This window comes from Fonsecaea multimorphosa (genome assembly GCF_000836435.1).
Source record: "Fonsecaea multimorphosa CBS 102226 unplaced genomic scaffold supercont1.2, whole genome shotgun sequence".
NCBI lineage: Eukaryota > Fungi > Ascomycota > Eurotiomycetes > Chaetothyriales > Herpotrichiellaceae > Fonsecaea > Fonsecaea multimorphosa.
Window position 1 is genome coordinate 1,534,043 of NW_015971636.1, and position 17,812 is coordinate 1,551,854.

The following is a 17,812-nucleotide window of genomic DNA, read 5'->3' on the forward strand; positions in this document are numbered from 1 at the left end:
AGCTCCGCTTCAACTCGAAGCGACTAAACCGCTCACGTTGCCCATAGTCTCTTCTGCTGCGGTTGAGCAGGTCTCAGAAAACGGGGAAATTGCCTCGTTTCTCTCAACAGGGGACATGAAAAGGGAAAACCACCCCCAAAAAAACTGGTGGAGCAACAGACCTTGTCGGCTTATTCGGCTTCGCTAAGCAATGTGGACAAGACAAAGGGAACGGACTGCTCGGACATTTCAATCTTTCAGATAATTGTCCGAAATTGCCGACGTATCCAGCAATAAGGAAGTCGTCCCATGCTGCCACTATGCATGTAGTTGCGATCGAGACTCGGAGCAAGGCTGCGACTGCCACTAGCAATGCCTTCATTGTGCCGCTGACAACGGGCTCAACTTGGAATTTTGCCCAAAGGGAATTTCGTCTACCGAATTTACAGGCCGCCAAGTATGTATTTTGCTAGGCCGACTGCCTCAACCCTGTCGTCTCTTGATCCGGAAGTCGTACTTCACCTCCCATTTGACGCCCGATTCGAGACCGCACACGGCTCGTCCATTTCGCGCTTCTGAGCTCGCGGGCTCAAAACGAATGATCAAATCATCCTTGACAGCGTATACAGAATCACGATCGAGGTATGCATCGTCGCTGGGAAACACCTGTGTCACGAGCCGTCGATGGGTCTCGCTCTCCACCATGAAATGTATGTGTGCTGCCCGGAACGGAGAGCGATCCATGAGTTTCAAGATATCTCCTGCTGGCCCGTCGTACGGAACCGGGTAAGGGACTGGTTTGATGCAGTAAAAATCGTATCGACCTTGATTGTCGGATGTGAAAATGCCACGCATGTTTCCGTCAGGTTGGTTCGGATCCTGCTGGTCGTAGAGCCCATTGGCCGCGCATTCCCATACGTTCAATTTCGCGCCTGTGGAAATATCAATCCTGGGTCTAAGGAAGCAAGGGACGAGAATAAGTGGCTTGATGTCTTACCGACAATGGGCTTTCCGCTGTCAGCGTCGAGAACAAGGCCGTGACACCAAGTCACTTCGCCACCAAGGTATTTCTGGATGATACTGTCGCCATTATCGTAGATGGGCGCATCTGCTCGATAGAAAGGCCCCAATATGCAGGAACTGGTGGACTCATTCTCTGCTAGGATCTTATGGGTGATGTCGTCCACCAGTCTTATAGATGAGTCAGAAATCTAGTTGCTGAACAGGATACCTCCTACCATACTTACGCTTCGACCCCAAGACAATCAGACACCAGCAAAGTCTCGTTTCGTTTCGCATCACTCATGCGTCCTGCACGACTGAGAGCGTCCAATCCGATATAAAGCTCTTCGGTTGTAAGGTTGACTTCCCGACAAACTGCATGGAGATGACGGATCAACGAGGTCAAGATCTCCTTCGCTCGTGACGGAGCAGTGGGACCAAAAGAAGCAAGGACAGACGCTGTAAATGGCTCATCTTGAGATGCTGCCATGCTGGGAACAGGAAACAAAGATCCGAAGGCAACGAGCTAGGGGCCAAGGAGGGCCGTCCAAAAGTTGTGAGAGCTCCTTGAGTAACCTGTGTGGAAAATTTCACCCAAGTTGACCTGTAGCCTTCTTTATAAATAATTCAAGTTCCCCTTCGGCTTTGTAAAAGGAATTGTACCATATCCGTATGGTCGGCACTGCCTCACGAAGTTTTTCTCGCGCCTGAAGGTCCATCTTCAGCTCGGCGATCACGACAGGTTCGTAATTTTCCGACCTCATCTCCATGGGGAGATGCAAGATTGCATTGATTCTGTGGAGGAGCAAAAGACCGAGATCAATTTGTAAGGCGGTCAATCCGATCGTTGTTGTCTTCGTCTCGGGTTGAAATGGTCGAAAAGTCCGAGGTGTAGGAGTTGTTCTTTCAAGTCTTGTCATCAATACAGACTGTCCATCACTTTATCCCAACCCAAGGACCCCGTTGGTCACGGAAAGTCTGCAGTTTAGTCTCCCAGGTACGTTTGGAAGCACGTCGGAAATACTACAGCTGCATCGACCAAGATCAAACATGCCCGGAACCAACAAACCAGAAACGAACAAACCAGTCATAGTCATTGTTCCCGCATCATTCTCTCCACCAAGTCTCTACAGCGAGGTGGTCGTGGCTTTGGGTAGTTATGGCTATGAGACCGTTGTGATCCATCTTCCTTCGGTTGGCAATCGCAGTCCGCTTCCTGCTTCGACCATGGCTGATGATGCAGCGTACATCAAGTCACTCACCACCAAATTGGCCGACGAGGGCAAGGAAATCATCCTGGTTATGCATTCATATGGAGGCATCTGTGGCACGGAGAGTACGAAGGGAGTGACGATGGCGGAACGCGCGCAATCTCAGTTGAAAGGCGGAATTGTTCGTCTCTTCTATATCAGCTCCCCTGTTCCAAGCTTGGGAGGCTCGATCACGACGCAAATGGGTGACAAAATGCCGGAATTCATCACGATTGACGTGAGTATTTCTCTCACCGCATTTGGATAGCAAAGGGCGTCCCTTACTGACTTCGGTTGTGGTATGTAAGGGTGATTATATGTTTACCAACCCAGAGGGTTGTGCTCGAACGAATTTCTCGGATCTTCCCCTGGCAAGGGGAGTCGAACTGGCGAGAAACATGCTCCCACATTCGACAGTCAGCTTCACGGGCATTCTCACTCACCCGGGTTATCACAGCATTCCGGTGTCATACCTGGTTTGCAAGGACGACCTGGCAGTGCCACTGCAAGTTCAAGAGTCTATCATTAGCCGGATCGAGGAGGAGAGCGGTCGTAAGGTCGATGTGTACACTTGTCAATCAGGTCATTTTCCCACCATCAGCAGTGTCGATGAGGTGACTGGGTCTATCAGGCGGGCAACAGGGGAGACGCTGTTGTAGAACCCTCTTTGTGTGTAGCCAGAAGGAAATAGTCTTCCCTCGGATACATCGTCTTCGCCATAATATTCTGGATACAGGCTAAGCGCGTGCTATAATCCCGAGTTCCCGAGCTCGTCAATGATTCTCTAGACATTGACCCAATGCGTCGTCAGCGTGGGATCGGCTGCATGAAGTTTCGTGGAAGCAAACAGAACTCTGTAGCATGTCATATTGTGACATGGTTGTATTTCGAGACACATACTGATGTGAGAAGGCGTCGTTCGGGATTTCCATGTCGGCTGAGAAATGTCCGAGCCGTTCTAGTCGACCTGGCCCCACGGGCTTCATTTTGTTTGGGGTTTGCCGAGTCAGAAACCCGGGGAACGGCTTGTTTGAGACTGGGGTCCATTCGACAACAGGAGTTCAGGGGAAGGTGCAAAGGTGCAGCTTCCGATCCTCTCGGATGTCGATGAAAAGGTAAGAATTAGGCCCATATAAAGTGGCAGTACTTCTGACATGAAGCCCGAGGCTTGAGAGAAGTAAGAGCAGTCGCAGAGGAGTCAAGTCACTGCCAACATGTCCGGGAAGCATATCATCATCATTGGAGCGGGCCCCTCTGGCCTCACTCTTGCTGCACTCCTCCAACACCACTCCATTTCCTTCACTCTCTACGAGCGCGAACCAAACATAAGCTCTCGCTTCCAGGGTGGATCACTCGACCTGCATCCTGACTCTGGTCAACGTGCTCTCAAGGTCGCCGGACTGGAAGCTTCCTTCAAGAAATACGCCAGATACCATGACCAGGACTACCGTTTCATGGACAAACATGCCAAGAACTGGCTCTTCCACCAGGCACCCCCTGATGCAGAGGGTCGCCCTGAAATCGACCGTTCGGAGTTGAGAAAAATTCTGATTGATGCCATCGACCCTCAGAATCTCAAGTGGGACCACCATGTTTCCAAAATCAGCCCAAGGGCCGACGGGAAATATGAGGTCTCTTTCATGAATCATGGTGCCTCCACGGTTGGCGATCTGATCGTTGGTGCCGACGGGACATGGTCGAAGGTGCGCCCATTATTGACGAGCACGCAACCAGTGTATACAGGCCTGACGGTGATTGATTGTCGCATCTCAAATCTGGACCAGAAATTCCCCGAGCTTGGGAAATTCATTGGGAGAGGGACGGTCTTTGCCCTCAGCGACGGCAGCGGCATCTTCATGCAACGAAATGGAGATGAGAGCCTTCGCGTCTATCCTTGTTTGAAGGTGCCGGAGAAGTGGGCCGTCGAAAGTGGTATCGACTGGACAGACCAGAAGAGGGCCACGGCGATGCTCTTGGAGGACGTCTACAGCGACTGGGACGATCGTCTGAAAGAAGTGATCCGCCGTTTGGACCCCAGATGGACACCACGGGCTCAGTATAGGATGCCTCTGGGTATGCGCTATGACACTCGACCAGGGTTAACGCTGGTTGGAGACTCGATGCACGTCATGTCGTGGTTTGCCGGTGAAGGAGCAAATCTGGCGATGCTAGATGCCTTGGATCTATTTCTCTGTATCCAAGCAGATCCGACGGACTTGAAGACCGCGGTGCGCAGATATGAAGAGCGAGTCATGGGGCGTGCGGATAGTACCAACAAAATGTCTCAAGATCTTTTGGAGGAAGCCATGGCGGACGACTCACCTCGCGCGTATGTTGAATCTATGGCCAAGGCGATGGATGTCTGGTTTGCTGATGGACGGTTGCTGGAAGAAGTGGAAGTATGAGCCTATGATGACCGTAAGCCCAGTCTCGAGCGAGCACATGGCGACAGATAGATTCTGAGCCTCCCTCGAGATACCTAGCGAGCTAGATATCTGACGTCCACGATGGTTTCAGGGAAGATGAGAAAAGACGCTAGCAAGGCTGAACTAGTCCAGATCTGATATAGAGTATTTTCTTCATCACGTGACCCCATTTTCGCACGTGATGCACGCGACTTCGAACTTGTCGAGTCCGAAGAAGCAGGAGAATTCTTCGTTCCCCTAGAGACTTTGCCATTTGCCGAGTTCAGTATACTTGCCATAACGTTCGCCGCAGGATGCTGCCAACTCTTTCTCCCTCGGACAATTGGTTCGGACATCTCTTAGCTTCAAATCGAGAGAAATTGTAGGCTGCGACTGACCTGGTTAAGTATGAATCACCCTCACCCGTGCCCCTATTGTACTCTGGGAAGTGTTCTGGTAATATCACTTCAACCGTCGAGTCTTAGTACGATCCGTGGACGATGAGGCGCCAATGGAGTCATCAGCCGGTGTATCTCACAGCGTACAGCATCTTGCCGGCACTGTCGCAATTGTGACGGGAGGCTCCAACGGCATCGGAGCGCAGACCGTCAAACTCCTCTCTTCTCATGGATCAAATGTGGTCATAGCAGACCTGGAATCTACAGCGGGCGACGCCGAAGCGCTCATTGCGTCACTGTCGCACCCGCAAAATGCCATGTTCTTTCCAACGAACATTCTCATCTGGGAAGAGATGAAGCTCCTGTTCCGGCACACGATCGAGCGCCTCGGGCGTGTAGATATTGTCATCGCCAATGCAGGAATAATGGAGAGCAAAAGCGTGTTTGACCTGGCAGCGCTCGACAGCCAAGGGGAGCTGCAGGAATCAGTCGAAGGGTTCAGGGTCTTGGACGTCAACCTCAAAGGTACATTCAACAGTAAGTTACATCTTCCTTCAACGCCATCACTCTCCAGAAAATACTTGGCGAACGAGACTGACCAGCTGATCTCGTCACAGCATTAAGGTTGGCGTTATTTCATATGCAAGGAAACAAGCCGTGTTTCCCGATTTCCTCTCGAGGATCCATCGTTCTCATCACTTCGACCTCGGGATATTTTGGCAGCAGCGGCGTGGGGGCATACGTTGCCTCCAAACACGGTGTAGTTGGTCTTCTTCGATCATGTCAGATGACCGCCCAGGCCATCAGTGTGAAAGTGAATGCTGTTGCCCCGTTCTACACGCCAACTCGGACGTTCTCGAACCTTTCAGAGAAATATGGAACTTCAGAACTGAAGGCAAATAGCGTGGAGGAGGTCGCGAACGCAATCGTGCAGACATGCCTCGCTTCTGTTAGCGGGAGATGTGTTCTTGTAAGGCCGAATCTCTCTTTGTTGCAGACGCGGTGTTAATGTATGGCAGGTCGCCGGAGGGCTAATGCGAGAGATGGAAGCAACCAGGACCGGGCTGATGTCCGCATGGCTCGGTGAAGACATGGCCGAGATTCTTCAATCTGCCGGTAAACTGTTCGCTGAAGGAGGCTATCCGCTTCCAGAGAGGAGAATCGATTCACCCATGTAGTCTTCGCCCTTGGTTTCACCGCATTAAGGTTGGTGTTTGCAATCTAGTCTTCCACCATCATATCCGCCAATTGTTGTTCCGCCTCGTGCCAAGTTAGGATCTAACCCATGGTGGTTATCATTCTGTGGTCTAGCCCAGTGCTTGGGTGTTTCGACCAGAGCGGCGGACGAAGGGCATCGGCAAAATCTTATCCCAATAGTTTAGCGTGCCAGAAATGCTTCCCACGGATCTTTAGCCACAGCTCTGCAGAGGTCATGGTACGCGATGTTCACAGCCCACCCATACATGATCAAGTTGGTCCTCGGCTGTGCGACCATCGCGCTACCTACACATAACGGACACGAGGTCTGGGGGCTGAGACACCTGCACGGCCATGCTGGCTTGTGCTCGGTTAGCCAGGTTTCTTGTCTAGCCCCATTTCCTCTCCAGATGATTGGACACACATGCTGGCCGCTGCATGGCATTGTCTTCTTTTTCCCGGGCAAGTCTTCGTGTTTGTTACAGCCCTACCAGTCCCAGAGTCCCAGCGACAAATCCATGTCAGTGACTAGTACTAGCCAACAGCCTCACGAAGGTTAGTCACGGGTTGCTGAGCGCCATGCAGTTCCAGGCTGCTCCGGCTCTCGACTCTCGAGCCTCCCCCTCGCACCACGCTCCCGCCAACCGGTGAGAGCTGGAACGACAATACGAGAGCAGCCCTGGGCCATCGCCTCGAGAGAACTCGGAAAGTCGAAATGAAAGACTTGAGGTTTTGGTTACAGCCTCATTGGCAATGACCTAACACGCGCACTGCTGTCATCAATACGAGGACAGCTCTCACTATCTTGACCTAGAAGGCATCCATGGTCCGTGGTGTTGCCAGTAGGTGTCGAGAGATTTTATTTGCTTGCTGTCGACCTTTTGTGCCACGGTTTGTGCTCCTCACCTCCCTCCCACAGCCTCCGCTCAATTTTTCACTCCTTACAACCCCGTTCAACAAGCATGGGCTTTTCATTCCTCGCCTTTGCAGCGCTGCTATCTGCGATAGTGGCCCAGGACACTACTACCACTGTGACAGATTTTACCAGTGCTGAAAGCACCACTCCCACCAGCACAAGTTCGCAACCCATCACGGTAACGGTGGCTGTCGGGGATGGGGGCAATACGTTCGTCCCAGATGTGGTGCAGCTTTCGCCTGGAAACTATGTTGGTATGTCCCCATGTCCGGTGTCCTCGAGCAAGCCGAGTCCACCGTTTGTGTGTGCTGTCGCTAACGCTGTTGTCAAGAATTCGACTTTTATCCCTTGAATCACTCGGTCATCCGGGCAGCATACGGGTACGCGTGCGTACCTTATGAGTTGACTGGTAAGGGACATGCCATCGCCATCGAGCTGATGCTTTTGGCTCTTTGCTCTTAATGCTCTTGTGCCTTCATGAGCCAACTAACGACACAATCACAAAAAGGTCCCGATAGAATCGGATTCTTCTCTGGATTTTACCCCGTCGACGCCATCCTCAGCGACCCGCCCAAGTGGACGCTTCTGATCAACGACACCCAACCGGTCTTCTACTACTGCGGTGCCCCGGGCTCGTGCATTAATTATCAGATGGTGGGAGTCATCAACCCCAACGCCACCCAATCCATCCAGGTCCAGAAACAATATGCCGCGAATTCGTCGTTTATGTTGGAGCCCGGGCAGAGCTGGCCCGCCGAGGAAGATCCATTCGCGACTACTTCTACATCCACGTCCACGGCCACTGCGACGTACACCACAACGTTCACGACTTCGACTTTGTCTCCGACGCCGACGCCGACGACATCAGCCACTCCGACCGCCGTGGCGAGCGGATCGGGCCACTCGACGCTGTCGTCAGGGGCTATTGCAGGAATCGCAATCGGTAAGTATCCCCCTCGACCCCTCACCACCCCTACAAAACCACTAGAGCCAAAGCTGATATCAATCTAGGAGGAGCCGCCGTCGTCATCGCCGCCGCCGTCTTGCTCTTCTTCTGTGGACGTGGGTCCAGACACAAAGATGGCGGTAACCCACCGACACCGTCGACCCCAGCAGCGATGGTGGGACCCCTGACCAGTCAGCCGCCGGCGTACATTCCAACCACGAACTACGGCTACACATCGCCCACACAAAAGCACATGTCTGTGACCACGATGCCGTCGACCGACGCCTTCGGCAACGCTATCCCGATCCCGAACGGCGGCGGCGGCATGTTCCCTCATCCTCATGCACACCCACAGGCCTTCCCGCAAGGCTATCCCGCGCACCAGCACCAGCAGATGCCGCCACCGCAATGGCCACCGTCCCCGTCCAACGACATCTTCGGCGGTGCTGGGGCCCCTCCTGCTCCGGGCTTGTACCAATCCCACGACGCCCAAGCAGCAGCTGAACCACCACCACCAGGAGCGGCGCCAGGAAGCGGCGTTGGCACAGAGGACGCCTCAATGCGCGCAAGCAGCCCGAACTCCATGGCCGGACCAGGACGACCCACGGCCCCGCCGTCGACCCCCGCGGCCGGAGGAGGCATTGAAGCGTTCCTGCAGCGCCAGTCGCGCATGAGTCCCCCACCAGAGACCGAAGTGCCAGCCCAGCAGCAGCAGCAGGAGCAGCAGCCTCTGATGCTGACGTCCCACGGTCCATACGAAATGTCCGCCACGGGGACTATGCATAGATTCTCATGATTGTGCCACTGCGCTGAAGTAAGAAGTACCGAAATCACGCCCGTGATTCATCCGCCCCAACCACCCAGCCAGCTGCCTGGTTCAGCCAATTAGCCAATCAGTCAGCACCTGTCGCTCATCCCTAGCCCCACGGCCTCCTAAGATGACTCTACCAGTGGTTTCTTTGGGTGGAGAGTAGAAAAAGGAAAAAGGAAAAAAGTGATGGCAGATTATATTATTTCCCCCTTTCCTTCCTCGTCAGAGGTCCAGTGCCTGATGAATGGAATCAGATGCAGGATGAATCGTAATGAATATGATTTTGGGTCTCCCTACCCTAAGGAGCACTAACCCATCACTCTATGTCTTTAACTATGAATGTACCCCTATCTAAGCTTTGGAATCCGGCATTCTATACATTTTCGTCCTTCTATATTCGCTTTTCTCATCGCTTCCGCAAATAATCGCCGCCCTTCAACGCGCTCAGAACCCCGTAAACTCCCGCAATGGGCCAGACGCTCCAAAAACCTTTTTCAACAGGCATGCGGGCGTCGCCCAACACCTTCCCCTCAGCGTCGACCTCGAAGATGTCCTTTGTCCTGACCTTGTCGTACACGCTCGGGATGTGTCCGTCGGCCTGGTACTTCTTTCTCAAGTCGTCGTACCACTTCTTATCGTAGATGGACCAGAATTCGGCTTCGGTGTAGAATGTCTGGGCGTACAGCCACTTCATGCCGCCCAGGGATTTCAGTTTGCTCTCGATGAGGCGGTTGATGGTGACGTGGAGGGTATGAGCGGGTGTTTCGCCCCAGACGCCGATGTTCAGGAGCGCGTTGGCGAAATCATCGTCCTCATTGCTCTTTAATTTGGGGTCCGATGCCATTCTCGAGGTCGGGGTTGGAGGGGATTCCACGGCTGGTGAAGTCAGGTTACGAAGATGGGGATTCATGCTCACGCTTTCACCATGCCTCAAGGGACACAGCCAGCGCGGGTAGATATGCGGCAATTCCTGGTCCAACCACCGAGAAAATTCGGGAATGTTTTTGTTCGGGAGGGCCATGTCTTGGATGATGAAGCGCTGATATAGACCGGAACGGTGTAAAGCGTGGTACATTACGCGCGTGTGCATGAAGTAGTCTGCCAGCCAGCGAAACGAGCGCGTGAAGGGGACGCAGAAGTACCTGTATGCAAACCGGCCGGTCCAAAATGCACCACGGTCGTACCGGAAGAGGTAGTCCTTCAATGGGATTAGGTCGCGTGGAGCGAATGGTGAGGACGGGGAAGCGTCCGTTATATGGGTCGTGGCTTCGGTAGTGTTCATTCTTTCTTCGGCGTGGAGATAGAACCACTGATCCCAAGGCTTGGTGAATGTCGCGAGCGGTAGGTCCTTGTTCTTCTCGTCTCGTTCAGTGAGTCGGCCTAGTAGCATAACGCCCTTTTCAGGAGCGAACATGATCCCGTCCACGAAATCCACATCTGCCTGCTTTGTGACCTGCCTGATCACTTCTTGCGCCTGTTCGATGCCTCCAACGCGAATATATGACAGTTCGACAAACTCCTTTGCCGGAATCAAACGTATCTCGAACAGAGTAATGACCCCCAATGAGCCGAATGTTCCGGCCATTCCGTGAAACAAGTCTGTCCTCTCAGTCTCTGAGGCCGTCACGACTTCTCCGTCCGCAAGGACCACCTCGAACCAGGTCACGCTCTTGTCAAAGAAACCATACTTGAAACTGCTACTCTCGCCTGCCGTGCCAGCGAAGCCACCTCCGACTGTGATGCCCGGGAACTCTGGGACAACGGGAGGTACCAAGCCGTGCTGCAGAGTGGCGGTGACAAGCCGATCCATGGGGACGTTAGGCTCAAGTAGACATGTGCGTTTCGCTGGCGAGATGGAGATGACATTGTCAAGTGTCGAGATGTCGACTGTAGCGTCCCGTGTGCGGTCGCTAAGGCGAGTCGAGTTGGTGTTGCCATGGAAGATGCGAAAGGCGATTTGGCGGGCATGGAAGCTGGCAATTCGTTGGGATACGAGCGACACCGCCTCTTTGTGCTGGCTGAGGAGATGTTCCGAGACATCTTCCTCGCTTTGATGGTCTTCCATGACCGACAATGCCTTCAGTGGATCTGGGTACACCGAGAAACGCTATTTGCTCAGCTTAGATCTTCAGACATACTTCCGTCCGCGGGCGCTCTAAAGGTAGATCAGATAGCAGTGGATACGGATCCGAATGTGGACCTTCAGCAGAGGCAGAGCTTTCAAGGACAACATGCCACTGCGTAAGCGGCAGAGGCTAATGTCTTCTGTGGAGAAGATCTGGTTATCGGATCAGACGGAGTTCTTCGTTGCAGTATCACATTGTATGTCCACCTGCGGCTAAGGACTTAAAGCCTCGCCGTAGCAACAACTACGGAGGATTATTGAGACTGCACCCCCTAAAGCCACAATAGACGCCCTCGACGCATTTCCCTCGTCGCCCTTCTCACTTGCCAAATGGTAAAGGCACCAGCCACCCACGCTCAAAGCTTCGTTGGAGCATCGCTATAGTCGACATCTCTGTGCGGCCAATGTCCGCTATCGAGAGCATACTGCACCAACGTGCCCTCACCGCCCCAATATTCTGTACCGAATGCACGCATGACTTCCAGTCCGTTAAGCAAAGCGCCGCTCGTCCATAGCTTGCCGTCTCTGTGCCAACGCTTTTCGACCCAATTCGTTTCGGGAGCGGCAGCCCGGAGCTGCTGCAATACGAATCGAGGAGCCGCCACGGTTTTGTTTTTGAACAAGCCGGCCTCGAACGCCGCTTGTAATCCTGCGCAGATGGTGATGAACGCCGAGCAGTTCTCGTAGCTCTTGCGCACGAAATCGAGCTCCGCCTCATTGGGAGTATAGCCACCCAGGTGGGCTCCCATAAGTACTATGTCGAGGGGCGGACACGTCGAGAAGTTGTCCTGCACCAAAGATGAGTGGGGCTGATCTAGAGGGCGAACGAGGTGAGACTCACGGTGGGTTGGAGCGAGAGGCCGCCTGTCAATTTGGCAGTCTTCCCTGTCTCATTGACCCAATGAATTTCAATGTCGAGGGCTTGCGCTGCAATGCCGTCTGGGCCAAACTGCTCCACAGTCTGAACGAAGTTCTTTGACACTGCATTCAACAGGTCAATGGGAGCTACATCAAGAATCTCCGTCTCTCTGTTGCCTGGAATCAGTTTCACTCGCAAAGCTCTGGACGCATGTTACATACGAGTTCATGAGAACCACTCCGGCGTGGATGGTACGGTTGGGCTTGGACAGATCAAATGGTGCCGCCATTTCGCCGTCTCGGGAACAATGCGAATGAAGATTGTTGTTTTCCTGCAAGACCAACCAATATGCCGCTGGGCGTCCTCATTTTATAATGAGATTCGGGCGAAGAATCCTGCGTCCAAGCTTGACGGCGGTTGTGGCCTTGCGCAACGTTGTTGTGAACGGGGCACTCTTCCAGACGGTCATCGGAGCATTCACCTTTGGGATGAGCACGTTTTTCCAAGCCAATCTCCTCTTCGGGTGTTGGAAGGATTCACCGGTGACCATTTACAAGATCAAGAATGATTCTGCCTTCATTCAAAGACCCTTCCAACTCACCGAGCCTTGTTGACGGTGTTGTACAAGGTACCACACCGCCGGGCGCTACATCTGTGGAGCCTCATAAGATTCCAAATCGGGAAAGCACGACCAAAGTGGCTTGGCCTCGGATGAACAACAATCCATTTTCCATGACCCTCCTTGCCCGCCGATTGAAAGGGGTGCTAAAGAGCAGTCAAGGCCAAAATGGCATGGCGTCGGATGAATAACGGTCCATTCTCCATAACATTTCCTGTCCGCCGCGATCGAGAGGCGTGCTCAAAAGCAGTCAAGGCCCCTTCCATCATTCCTCGCACGAAAATACTTTACATTTATAACAGAGTGAGGCAGGACCTGTCTGTAGCATGGGCAGAGAGCAGACTTGGGCCCTGATCTCCACCAAAAGCTGTTCCTCGGCCCAACCGAGGCTTAACGGAGGCTTGTGCTCCGCGGAATTCCGTCCTTTCAAGAAGCCAGCTTCTCTCTCGTGAAAGTCACTTTTGACTGACGCGCCGATATTGCTGTACATCCCTCTGTCAATTACTGCAGTCCCCTGCACAGTTACACCTGAGAGCCCTTAAAAACTTTTCTGTCGTTCCCAGCATTGATTACAGACCTCGGCAATACGTTCTCTGCTGGGCGCCATTCCCGAGCCCACTCAGCATGGATGTCGAGGCTACAAAGGTACTTACTTCCGCACGACGTTGGTTATGAAAATCGGGATCTGCTACAAATTGCTGGCCAACAACTTTACCGTTCCCTACAGTCAAATTCATTCTCCTGGTCAACTTACAAACCGGATGTTGACGGGCAGAGACAGCATTGTTGCGTCTGAGGCCTCGCTTCATCACTCGAGGCGGCCCAAATCCAAGAGGGTTAACCGAGGAATGGGCGACCTATCCCTGGCAACCCGATATAAACGCGCCTTGGGTACGAGCTCCATGCTCAATGTGGCATGATCAACAGGCACTACCTAGCGTTCCACGCCCTCCATCTACCGCACCCCTGTGGCTCCTGGGGAGCAAGAAGGTGAGAATTTGCGGGGGAAATCAACTGGGGTCCCAGTTTTGCATGAGATGCGGGGCGAATAGGAACCCCAGGTTGGGGTATCCAAACCGCCACCCGCCTTGCTCGCAGGTCTCTTTTTCGTAAGTGACACTTGCAATGTGCATCCTAGGTAGGTCTTTCGCGGCCTCGGCATGGGGGCGCTTGTTGGCTGCGGACGTCGGCCAGCGACTATCATCTCTATGAGGATTAGTGTGGCCTAACTCGAGACACTATTCAGCCACCTGCAGAATTCACACGATCGATTCGCAGGTATTACTCAGGATCGCTGACTCGCTGTCCCAATGATGGCGACGAGCAGGACCAGCCTACCAATTACAATGGAAAGCTGGTGTTTAGCACAACTCACATAATCGGTGTCCCTACAGATCAATACCGCCTCCTCCAGCACTGTGATTTACTGTTTCCCCTCCGCTCCAACCCCAGATTCCAGGCTGTGTTGACCCACAGCGTGACCGAGGTATCCGGTACCCACAATAGGGTTGAATGAAAAGCCTCGACCCAAGAAGCGGGGAGCCGTGGTATCACAATAGCAGGGTATTTGATTCTGATGGTTCTGGCACCGTCACCTGTCCTCTTCACAGCACTTTCCGCTTCTCTCCCTCTGAGCGTTCAACCCCTGGAGTCGTCGAACTTTCATTAAGAAAGCCATCATGAGCGTCGTACCACCAGAGAATACCGACAAACTCGAGCACGAGAGGCAGCACGATGCTGAGCTCCGCCATGACAAGGAGATGCTGGAGCATCGAGAGCATGCTCATACGGGAGATGAGAAGAAACAGACCAAAGAGGAGTTGACCGCTGCCAGTCCTTCTTCCTCTGAGCCCAGCAGCGAAACAACACCAGAGTATCAAACCAAGACCGTGTGGACACTGAGGACATTCGTCGCCACACTTGCTCTAAGTGGGCTCTACGTCGGCTCCCAGATTCCCCTTTACTTCGTCGGCGGCTCCCTTTCGTTCATCGCAGCGGACATTGGTGGTGCCGAGGCATCCGCCTGGTTATCAGTGTCCTATGCACTTGCCCTCTCTGCGGTTGCTCCTTTCTGCGGCTATCTGCAAGATCTCCTAGGCCGCCGCATCATCAGCTTGGCTGGCGGTGTCTCGCTGATGATGGGTTGTGTCATCCTCGGCACTGCTCATAAGTTTGGACAAGGGGTTGTCGGCATGGCATTTTCTGGCGCTGGCGCCGCAATTGGTGAATTGACTGCTCTTGCTGGGTAAGGATAGACACGTTGACCGTCAATCGGGCCAGATGACTGACAAATGGCGTTCGAAGGACTTCTGAGCTAGTACCTGTCAACAAACGAGGGATTTACCTTGCGCTTGTTACAGCCTGTATACTCCCATTCACCCCATATCTGCTGTACGCCCAGCTCCTGTCAACGTACCACACTTGGAGATGGGGCATGTGGATTTGCTTGTGAGTCCGCCTCCTGCGGTTTGTAACGCCCGAGTCAGGCTGTGCTGACAGTCACAAAGGATGTGGAACGGTATCTGGTGGATTGTCTTATTCGTGGTGTACTTCCCAGAGTCCCAGACCCGAGCAAAGGGAATGGCAGCCAAAGCTATTCTGAAGAAAATCGACTACGTTGGCGGAGTACTGTCTATTATGGGTTTGACTCTTATGTAAGTTACCCTTTTAGCTGCTTTCCTATCTTTATATATCTAACCGAAAGGCATAGCCTGGTCGCTCTCCAAGCCGGAGGCTACTCTCATCCTTGGAAAAGCGCCTTTGTCATTGCGCAGCTGATCATTGGCGTTTTCCTGATCGCCGCCTTCGTCATTTGGGAATGGAAGATCTGCAAAGACCCCATGGTGCCTCATGAGATGTTTTCGGGACAGAGAATTGTTGCTATGGCGTATGGAATCGCCTTCATTGCAGGTACGAAAGCACGGCTGCACCGCCAATTATCGCAGCCAAAGAGGAAAAGATTCTCTTCGTCCGGGTCAATTTTCCCATAAGCGTGAGGAATACGGTTCGCTGACATATCGGTTTCTACAACAGGCATGAATTTCTACGCCATGCTTAATTTCTTCCCTCTGGTGTACAGCACGGTCTTTGACCCCAACCCGGTGCACGTCGGTCTTCGAGGCATCGCTCCCGGGTTGTCCACCACCTTCGGTGCGGTGGTTGCAAATGCCGCGTTGTCGTGGTTCAAGGGACATAACCGAGAAATCCTATTAGCTGGCTGCATTATCATGAGTACGTCTCCCCGGCCCTCCTTATTCAGCTGTCCCTACGTCGTAGTCTAGAAGACTAACCCTTGGCTTTCTAGCGGCGTTTGGCGGCTCTCTCGCGGCCATCACTCCGGACCGCCAGGGTCTCGCAATCGGTCTAGGAACAATCTGCGGCTTCGGGGTCGGCTCTGTCCTTGTCCCGGCTGCCACCGTTGCCATCACAGTGACCCCAGACACAACGATCGCCACCTGTGTCGCGCTCTCGCTTACGATCCGTGCCGTGGGCGGCAGTATCGGCTATGCCATCTACTATAACGTCTTCATCAACAAGCTCACGCCTAAACTCCCCAAGTATATCGCGGAGTACGCCATCAAGGCGGGCCTCCCGCTCACCTCGGCCACTGAATTTGTCGAGACACTCCTGACCGCGCCCGCCAATATCACGAGCGTCCCTGGTGTGAACGCGCAAATCATCCACGCCGGAGCCGTTGGGTCCCGCTGGGCGTATGCCGAGTCGCTGAAGTACGTGTGGCTGACCAGCATCTCTTTCGGTGGGTGCGCCATAATCGCGTGCCTGTTCATCGGCAATATTACAAAGTATATGACCAACCGAGTCGCCGCGAGGATCAGGGAATAAATATCTTCACCCATCGTCTCGATGGATCCGAACGAGGATGGATGTTTCTGGTGGACGAGTGGAATAGTCGTTCGATCCGTCAACTTATCTGCACATACGTTCTCAGCTTCGCTTTCATTTGAGACCGTGGAGCCCTGTCGGTGATGGTAACAAGATGAGTCTCGGTCTCCAACTAGACTTTATCCTTGATATAGGTCAGAAGAGGAGGGGAGGAAAAGCTCCCAGGCGAAAAACATACCAAAAGAGGAGAGTGGACGGGAACGAGAGAAGGAAGCAGGAGCTGGTATATTACTGAATATTATATAAGCCCCAGAGAATATGACATGATGTAGTATGAGATGAGATGATATGAGAATATACATGCTTGAATATTTGTCCAGCAACCTGGAAGAGGATACAGTATTATTTATGGTCGGAGGCCAAAGACACACGAAGCGAGTCATCATTTAGTTGAATCTCTCCAACGAAGGAGACTCATAGTATCTCCTTCACTGTCTCTGTTTCTCGAAAACACACCTTACCTATACATGGCTACCTGACCTAAGGTAATGTCCTCTTCGAAGTAGAGAGGCACCTAGTACCATCGAAGCAGACATTGATCACGCGGCGATAACCCCAACAACACCCTGCAGGTGGTAGATGATATTCTTATTCAGACTCCCCAAGTTGCATACCAATGGCCAATACCGTGCCTTCTGCTGGTGCCGACTAGGTCACAGGTTGCTCTGCAAGTGGTCCTTGCAGGGATACAAATATGCTGGATTGTTCGACCGGGTGACGAACCCACCACAACACCGTACCGGGCCAGGTCGCTATACCTCTCTCTCCACACACGCACGCTTGAGCGCCTTGCTTTACTCCGAACAGAGAACAATGTTCGATGATGAGCAGACAAACTCATCTCAAGACTGAATGCGGGATAATTAGAACGTGTAAAACTCCCAACGGGGGTTGCAAGCCGGCGATAATTACCTAGGTACCTACGAGACAGCCTCGCTGAGTAAGAAGAACCCCAGAAAAAAGAAAGAGGAGGGGCTCCTAAGGGGCTTTCGAAGTTAGGTAGCCTCAGCCTTACGGGTGATAAAAAAAGTTGTGATATTTCGCTGGTCTAGTATGGCCCGTCCCGTATGAATCCACATGCCTATACAGGGCGGTGACGGTATGGGGCCTCGAACCAGCTTGATTTCTCAATGTCTTTTGTGGGGGGGCGGGAAAGAAGGAGGTAGAATCCGCCGACTTTCTGATATATGAAATCACACCACTACGTCACACCTTTGAGGCGGATCCCAGAATTTTTTCAACATGGCGAGTAGATATATATATATCGACAATCACCTGAGCAGAAGTCGCCAGTGAGTTCGAGAGTAAAAAGCCTATTGAAGCCCAAGGATTTCAGTATAGGAACTGATCCCGGCCAAATCTTCCCCTCGACGTCTCAACTGCGACTCTATTTCCTCAACTA

The 17,812-nt window shown here is 52.9% G+C and overlaps 8 protein-coding genes across 8 annotated transcripts; 5 read left to right on the forward strand and 3 right to left on the reverse strand.

Moving 5' to 3' along the window:
• Nucleotides 1-462: 462 nt before the first annotated feature.
• Nucleotides 463-1,471, reverse strand: Z520_01495 (uncharacterized protein; the record flags this gene model as incomplete). The annotated part of the gene is made up of 3 exons (XM_016772012.1): nucleotides 463-911; nucleotides 977-1,170; nucleotides 1,227-1,471. 3 exons carry the CDS (start codon nucleotides 1,469-1,471, stop codon nucleotides 463-465), a joined length of 888 nt encoding a protein of 295 aa, XP_016637151.1.
• A 560-nt stretch (nucleotides 1,472-2,031) lies between these two features.
• Z520_01496 (uncharacterized protein) lies at nucleotides 2,032-2,890 on the forward strand (the record flags this gene model as incomplete). Its single annotated transcript, XM_016772013.1, has 2 exons — nucleotides 2,032-2,469; nucleotides 2,540-2,890. 2 exons carry the CDS (start codon nucleotides 2,032-2,034, stop codon nucleotides 2,888-2,890), a joined length of 789 nt encoding a protein of 262 aa, XP_016637152.1.
• A 555-nt stretch (nucleotides 2,891-3,445) lies between these two features.
• Nucleotides 3,446-4,636, forward strand: Z520_01497 (uncharacterized protein; the record flags this gene model as incomplete). Its single annotated transcript, XM_016772014.1, has 1 exon — nucleotides 3,446-4,636. One exon carries the CDS (start codon nucleotides 3,446-3,448, stop codon nucleotides 4,634-4,636), a length of 1,191 nt encoding a protein of 396 aa, XP_016637153.1.
• Nucleotides 4,637-5,147: 511 nt separating this feature from the next.
• Z520_01498 (uncharacterized protein) lies at nucleotides 5,148-6,212 on the forward strand (the record flags this gene model as incomplete). Its single annotated transcript, XM_016772015.1, has 3 exons — nucleotides 5,148-5,571; nucleotides 5,652-6,004; nucleotides 6,054-6,212. 3 exons carry the CDS (start codon nucleotides 5,148-5,150, stop codon nucleotides 6,210-6,212), a joined length of 936 nt encoding a protein of 311 aa, XP_016637154.1.
• Nucleotides 6,213-7,193: 981 nt separating this feature from the next.
• On the forward strand, nucleotides 7,194-8,889 carry Z520_01499 (uncharacterized protein; the record flags this gene model as incomplete). The annotated part of the gene is made up of 4 exons (XM_016772016.1): nucleotides 7,194-7,401; nucleotides 7,479-7,556; nucleotides 7,656-8,090; nucleotides 8,159-8,889. The coding sequence occupies 4 exons, from the start codon at nucleotides 7,194-7,196 to the stop codon at nucleotides 8,887-8,889; spliced, it is 1,452 nt and encodes a 483-aa protein (XP_016637155.1).
• Nucleotides 8,890-9,310: 421 nt separating this feature from the next.
• Nucleotides 9,311-10,969, reverse strand: Z520_01500 (uncharacterized protein; the record flags this gene model as incomplete). The annotated part of the gene is made up of 1 exon (XM_016772017.1): nucleotides 9,311-10,969. One exon carries the CDS (start codon nucleotides 10,967-10,969, stop codon nucleotides 9,311-9,313), a length of 1,659 nt encoding a protein of 552 aa, XP_016637156.1.
• Nucleotides 10,970-11,385: 416 nt separating this feature from the next.
• On the reverse strand, nucleotides 11,386-12,177 carry Z520_01501 (uncharacterized protein; the record flags this gene model as incomplete). The annotated part of the gene is made up of 3 exons (XM_016772018.1): nucleotides 11,386-11,817; nucleotides 11,871-12,057; nucleotides 12,110-12,177. The coding sequence occupies 3 exons, from the start codon at nucleotides 12,175-12,177 to the stop codon at nucleotides 11,386-11,388; spliced, it is 687 nt and encodes a 228-aa protein (XP_016637157.1).
• A 2,009-nt stretch (nucleotides 12,178-14,186) lies between these two features.
• On the forward strand, nucleotides 14,187-16,350 carry Z520_01502 (uncharacterized protein; the record flags this gene model as incomplete). Its single annotated transcript, XM_016772019.1, has 6 exons — nucleotides 14,187-14,752; nucleotides 14,812-14,955; nucleotides 15,015-15,161; nucleotides 15,218-15,417; nucleotides 15,541-15,738; nucleotides 15,812-16,350. The coding sequence occupies 6 exons, from the start codon at nucleotides 14,187-14,189 to the stop codon at nucleotides 16,348-16,350; spliced, it is 1,794 nt and encodes a 597-aa protein (XP_016637158.1).
• Between the last annotated feature and the right edge of the window lie 1,462 nt (nucleotides 16,351-17,812).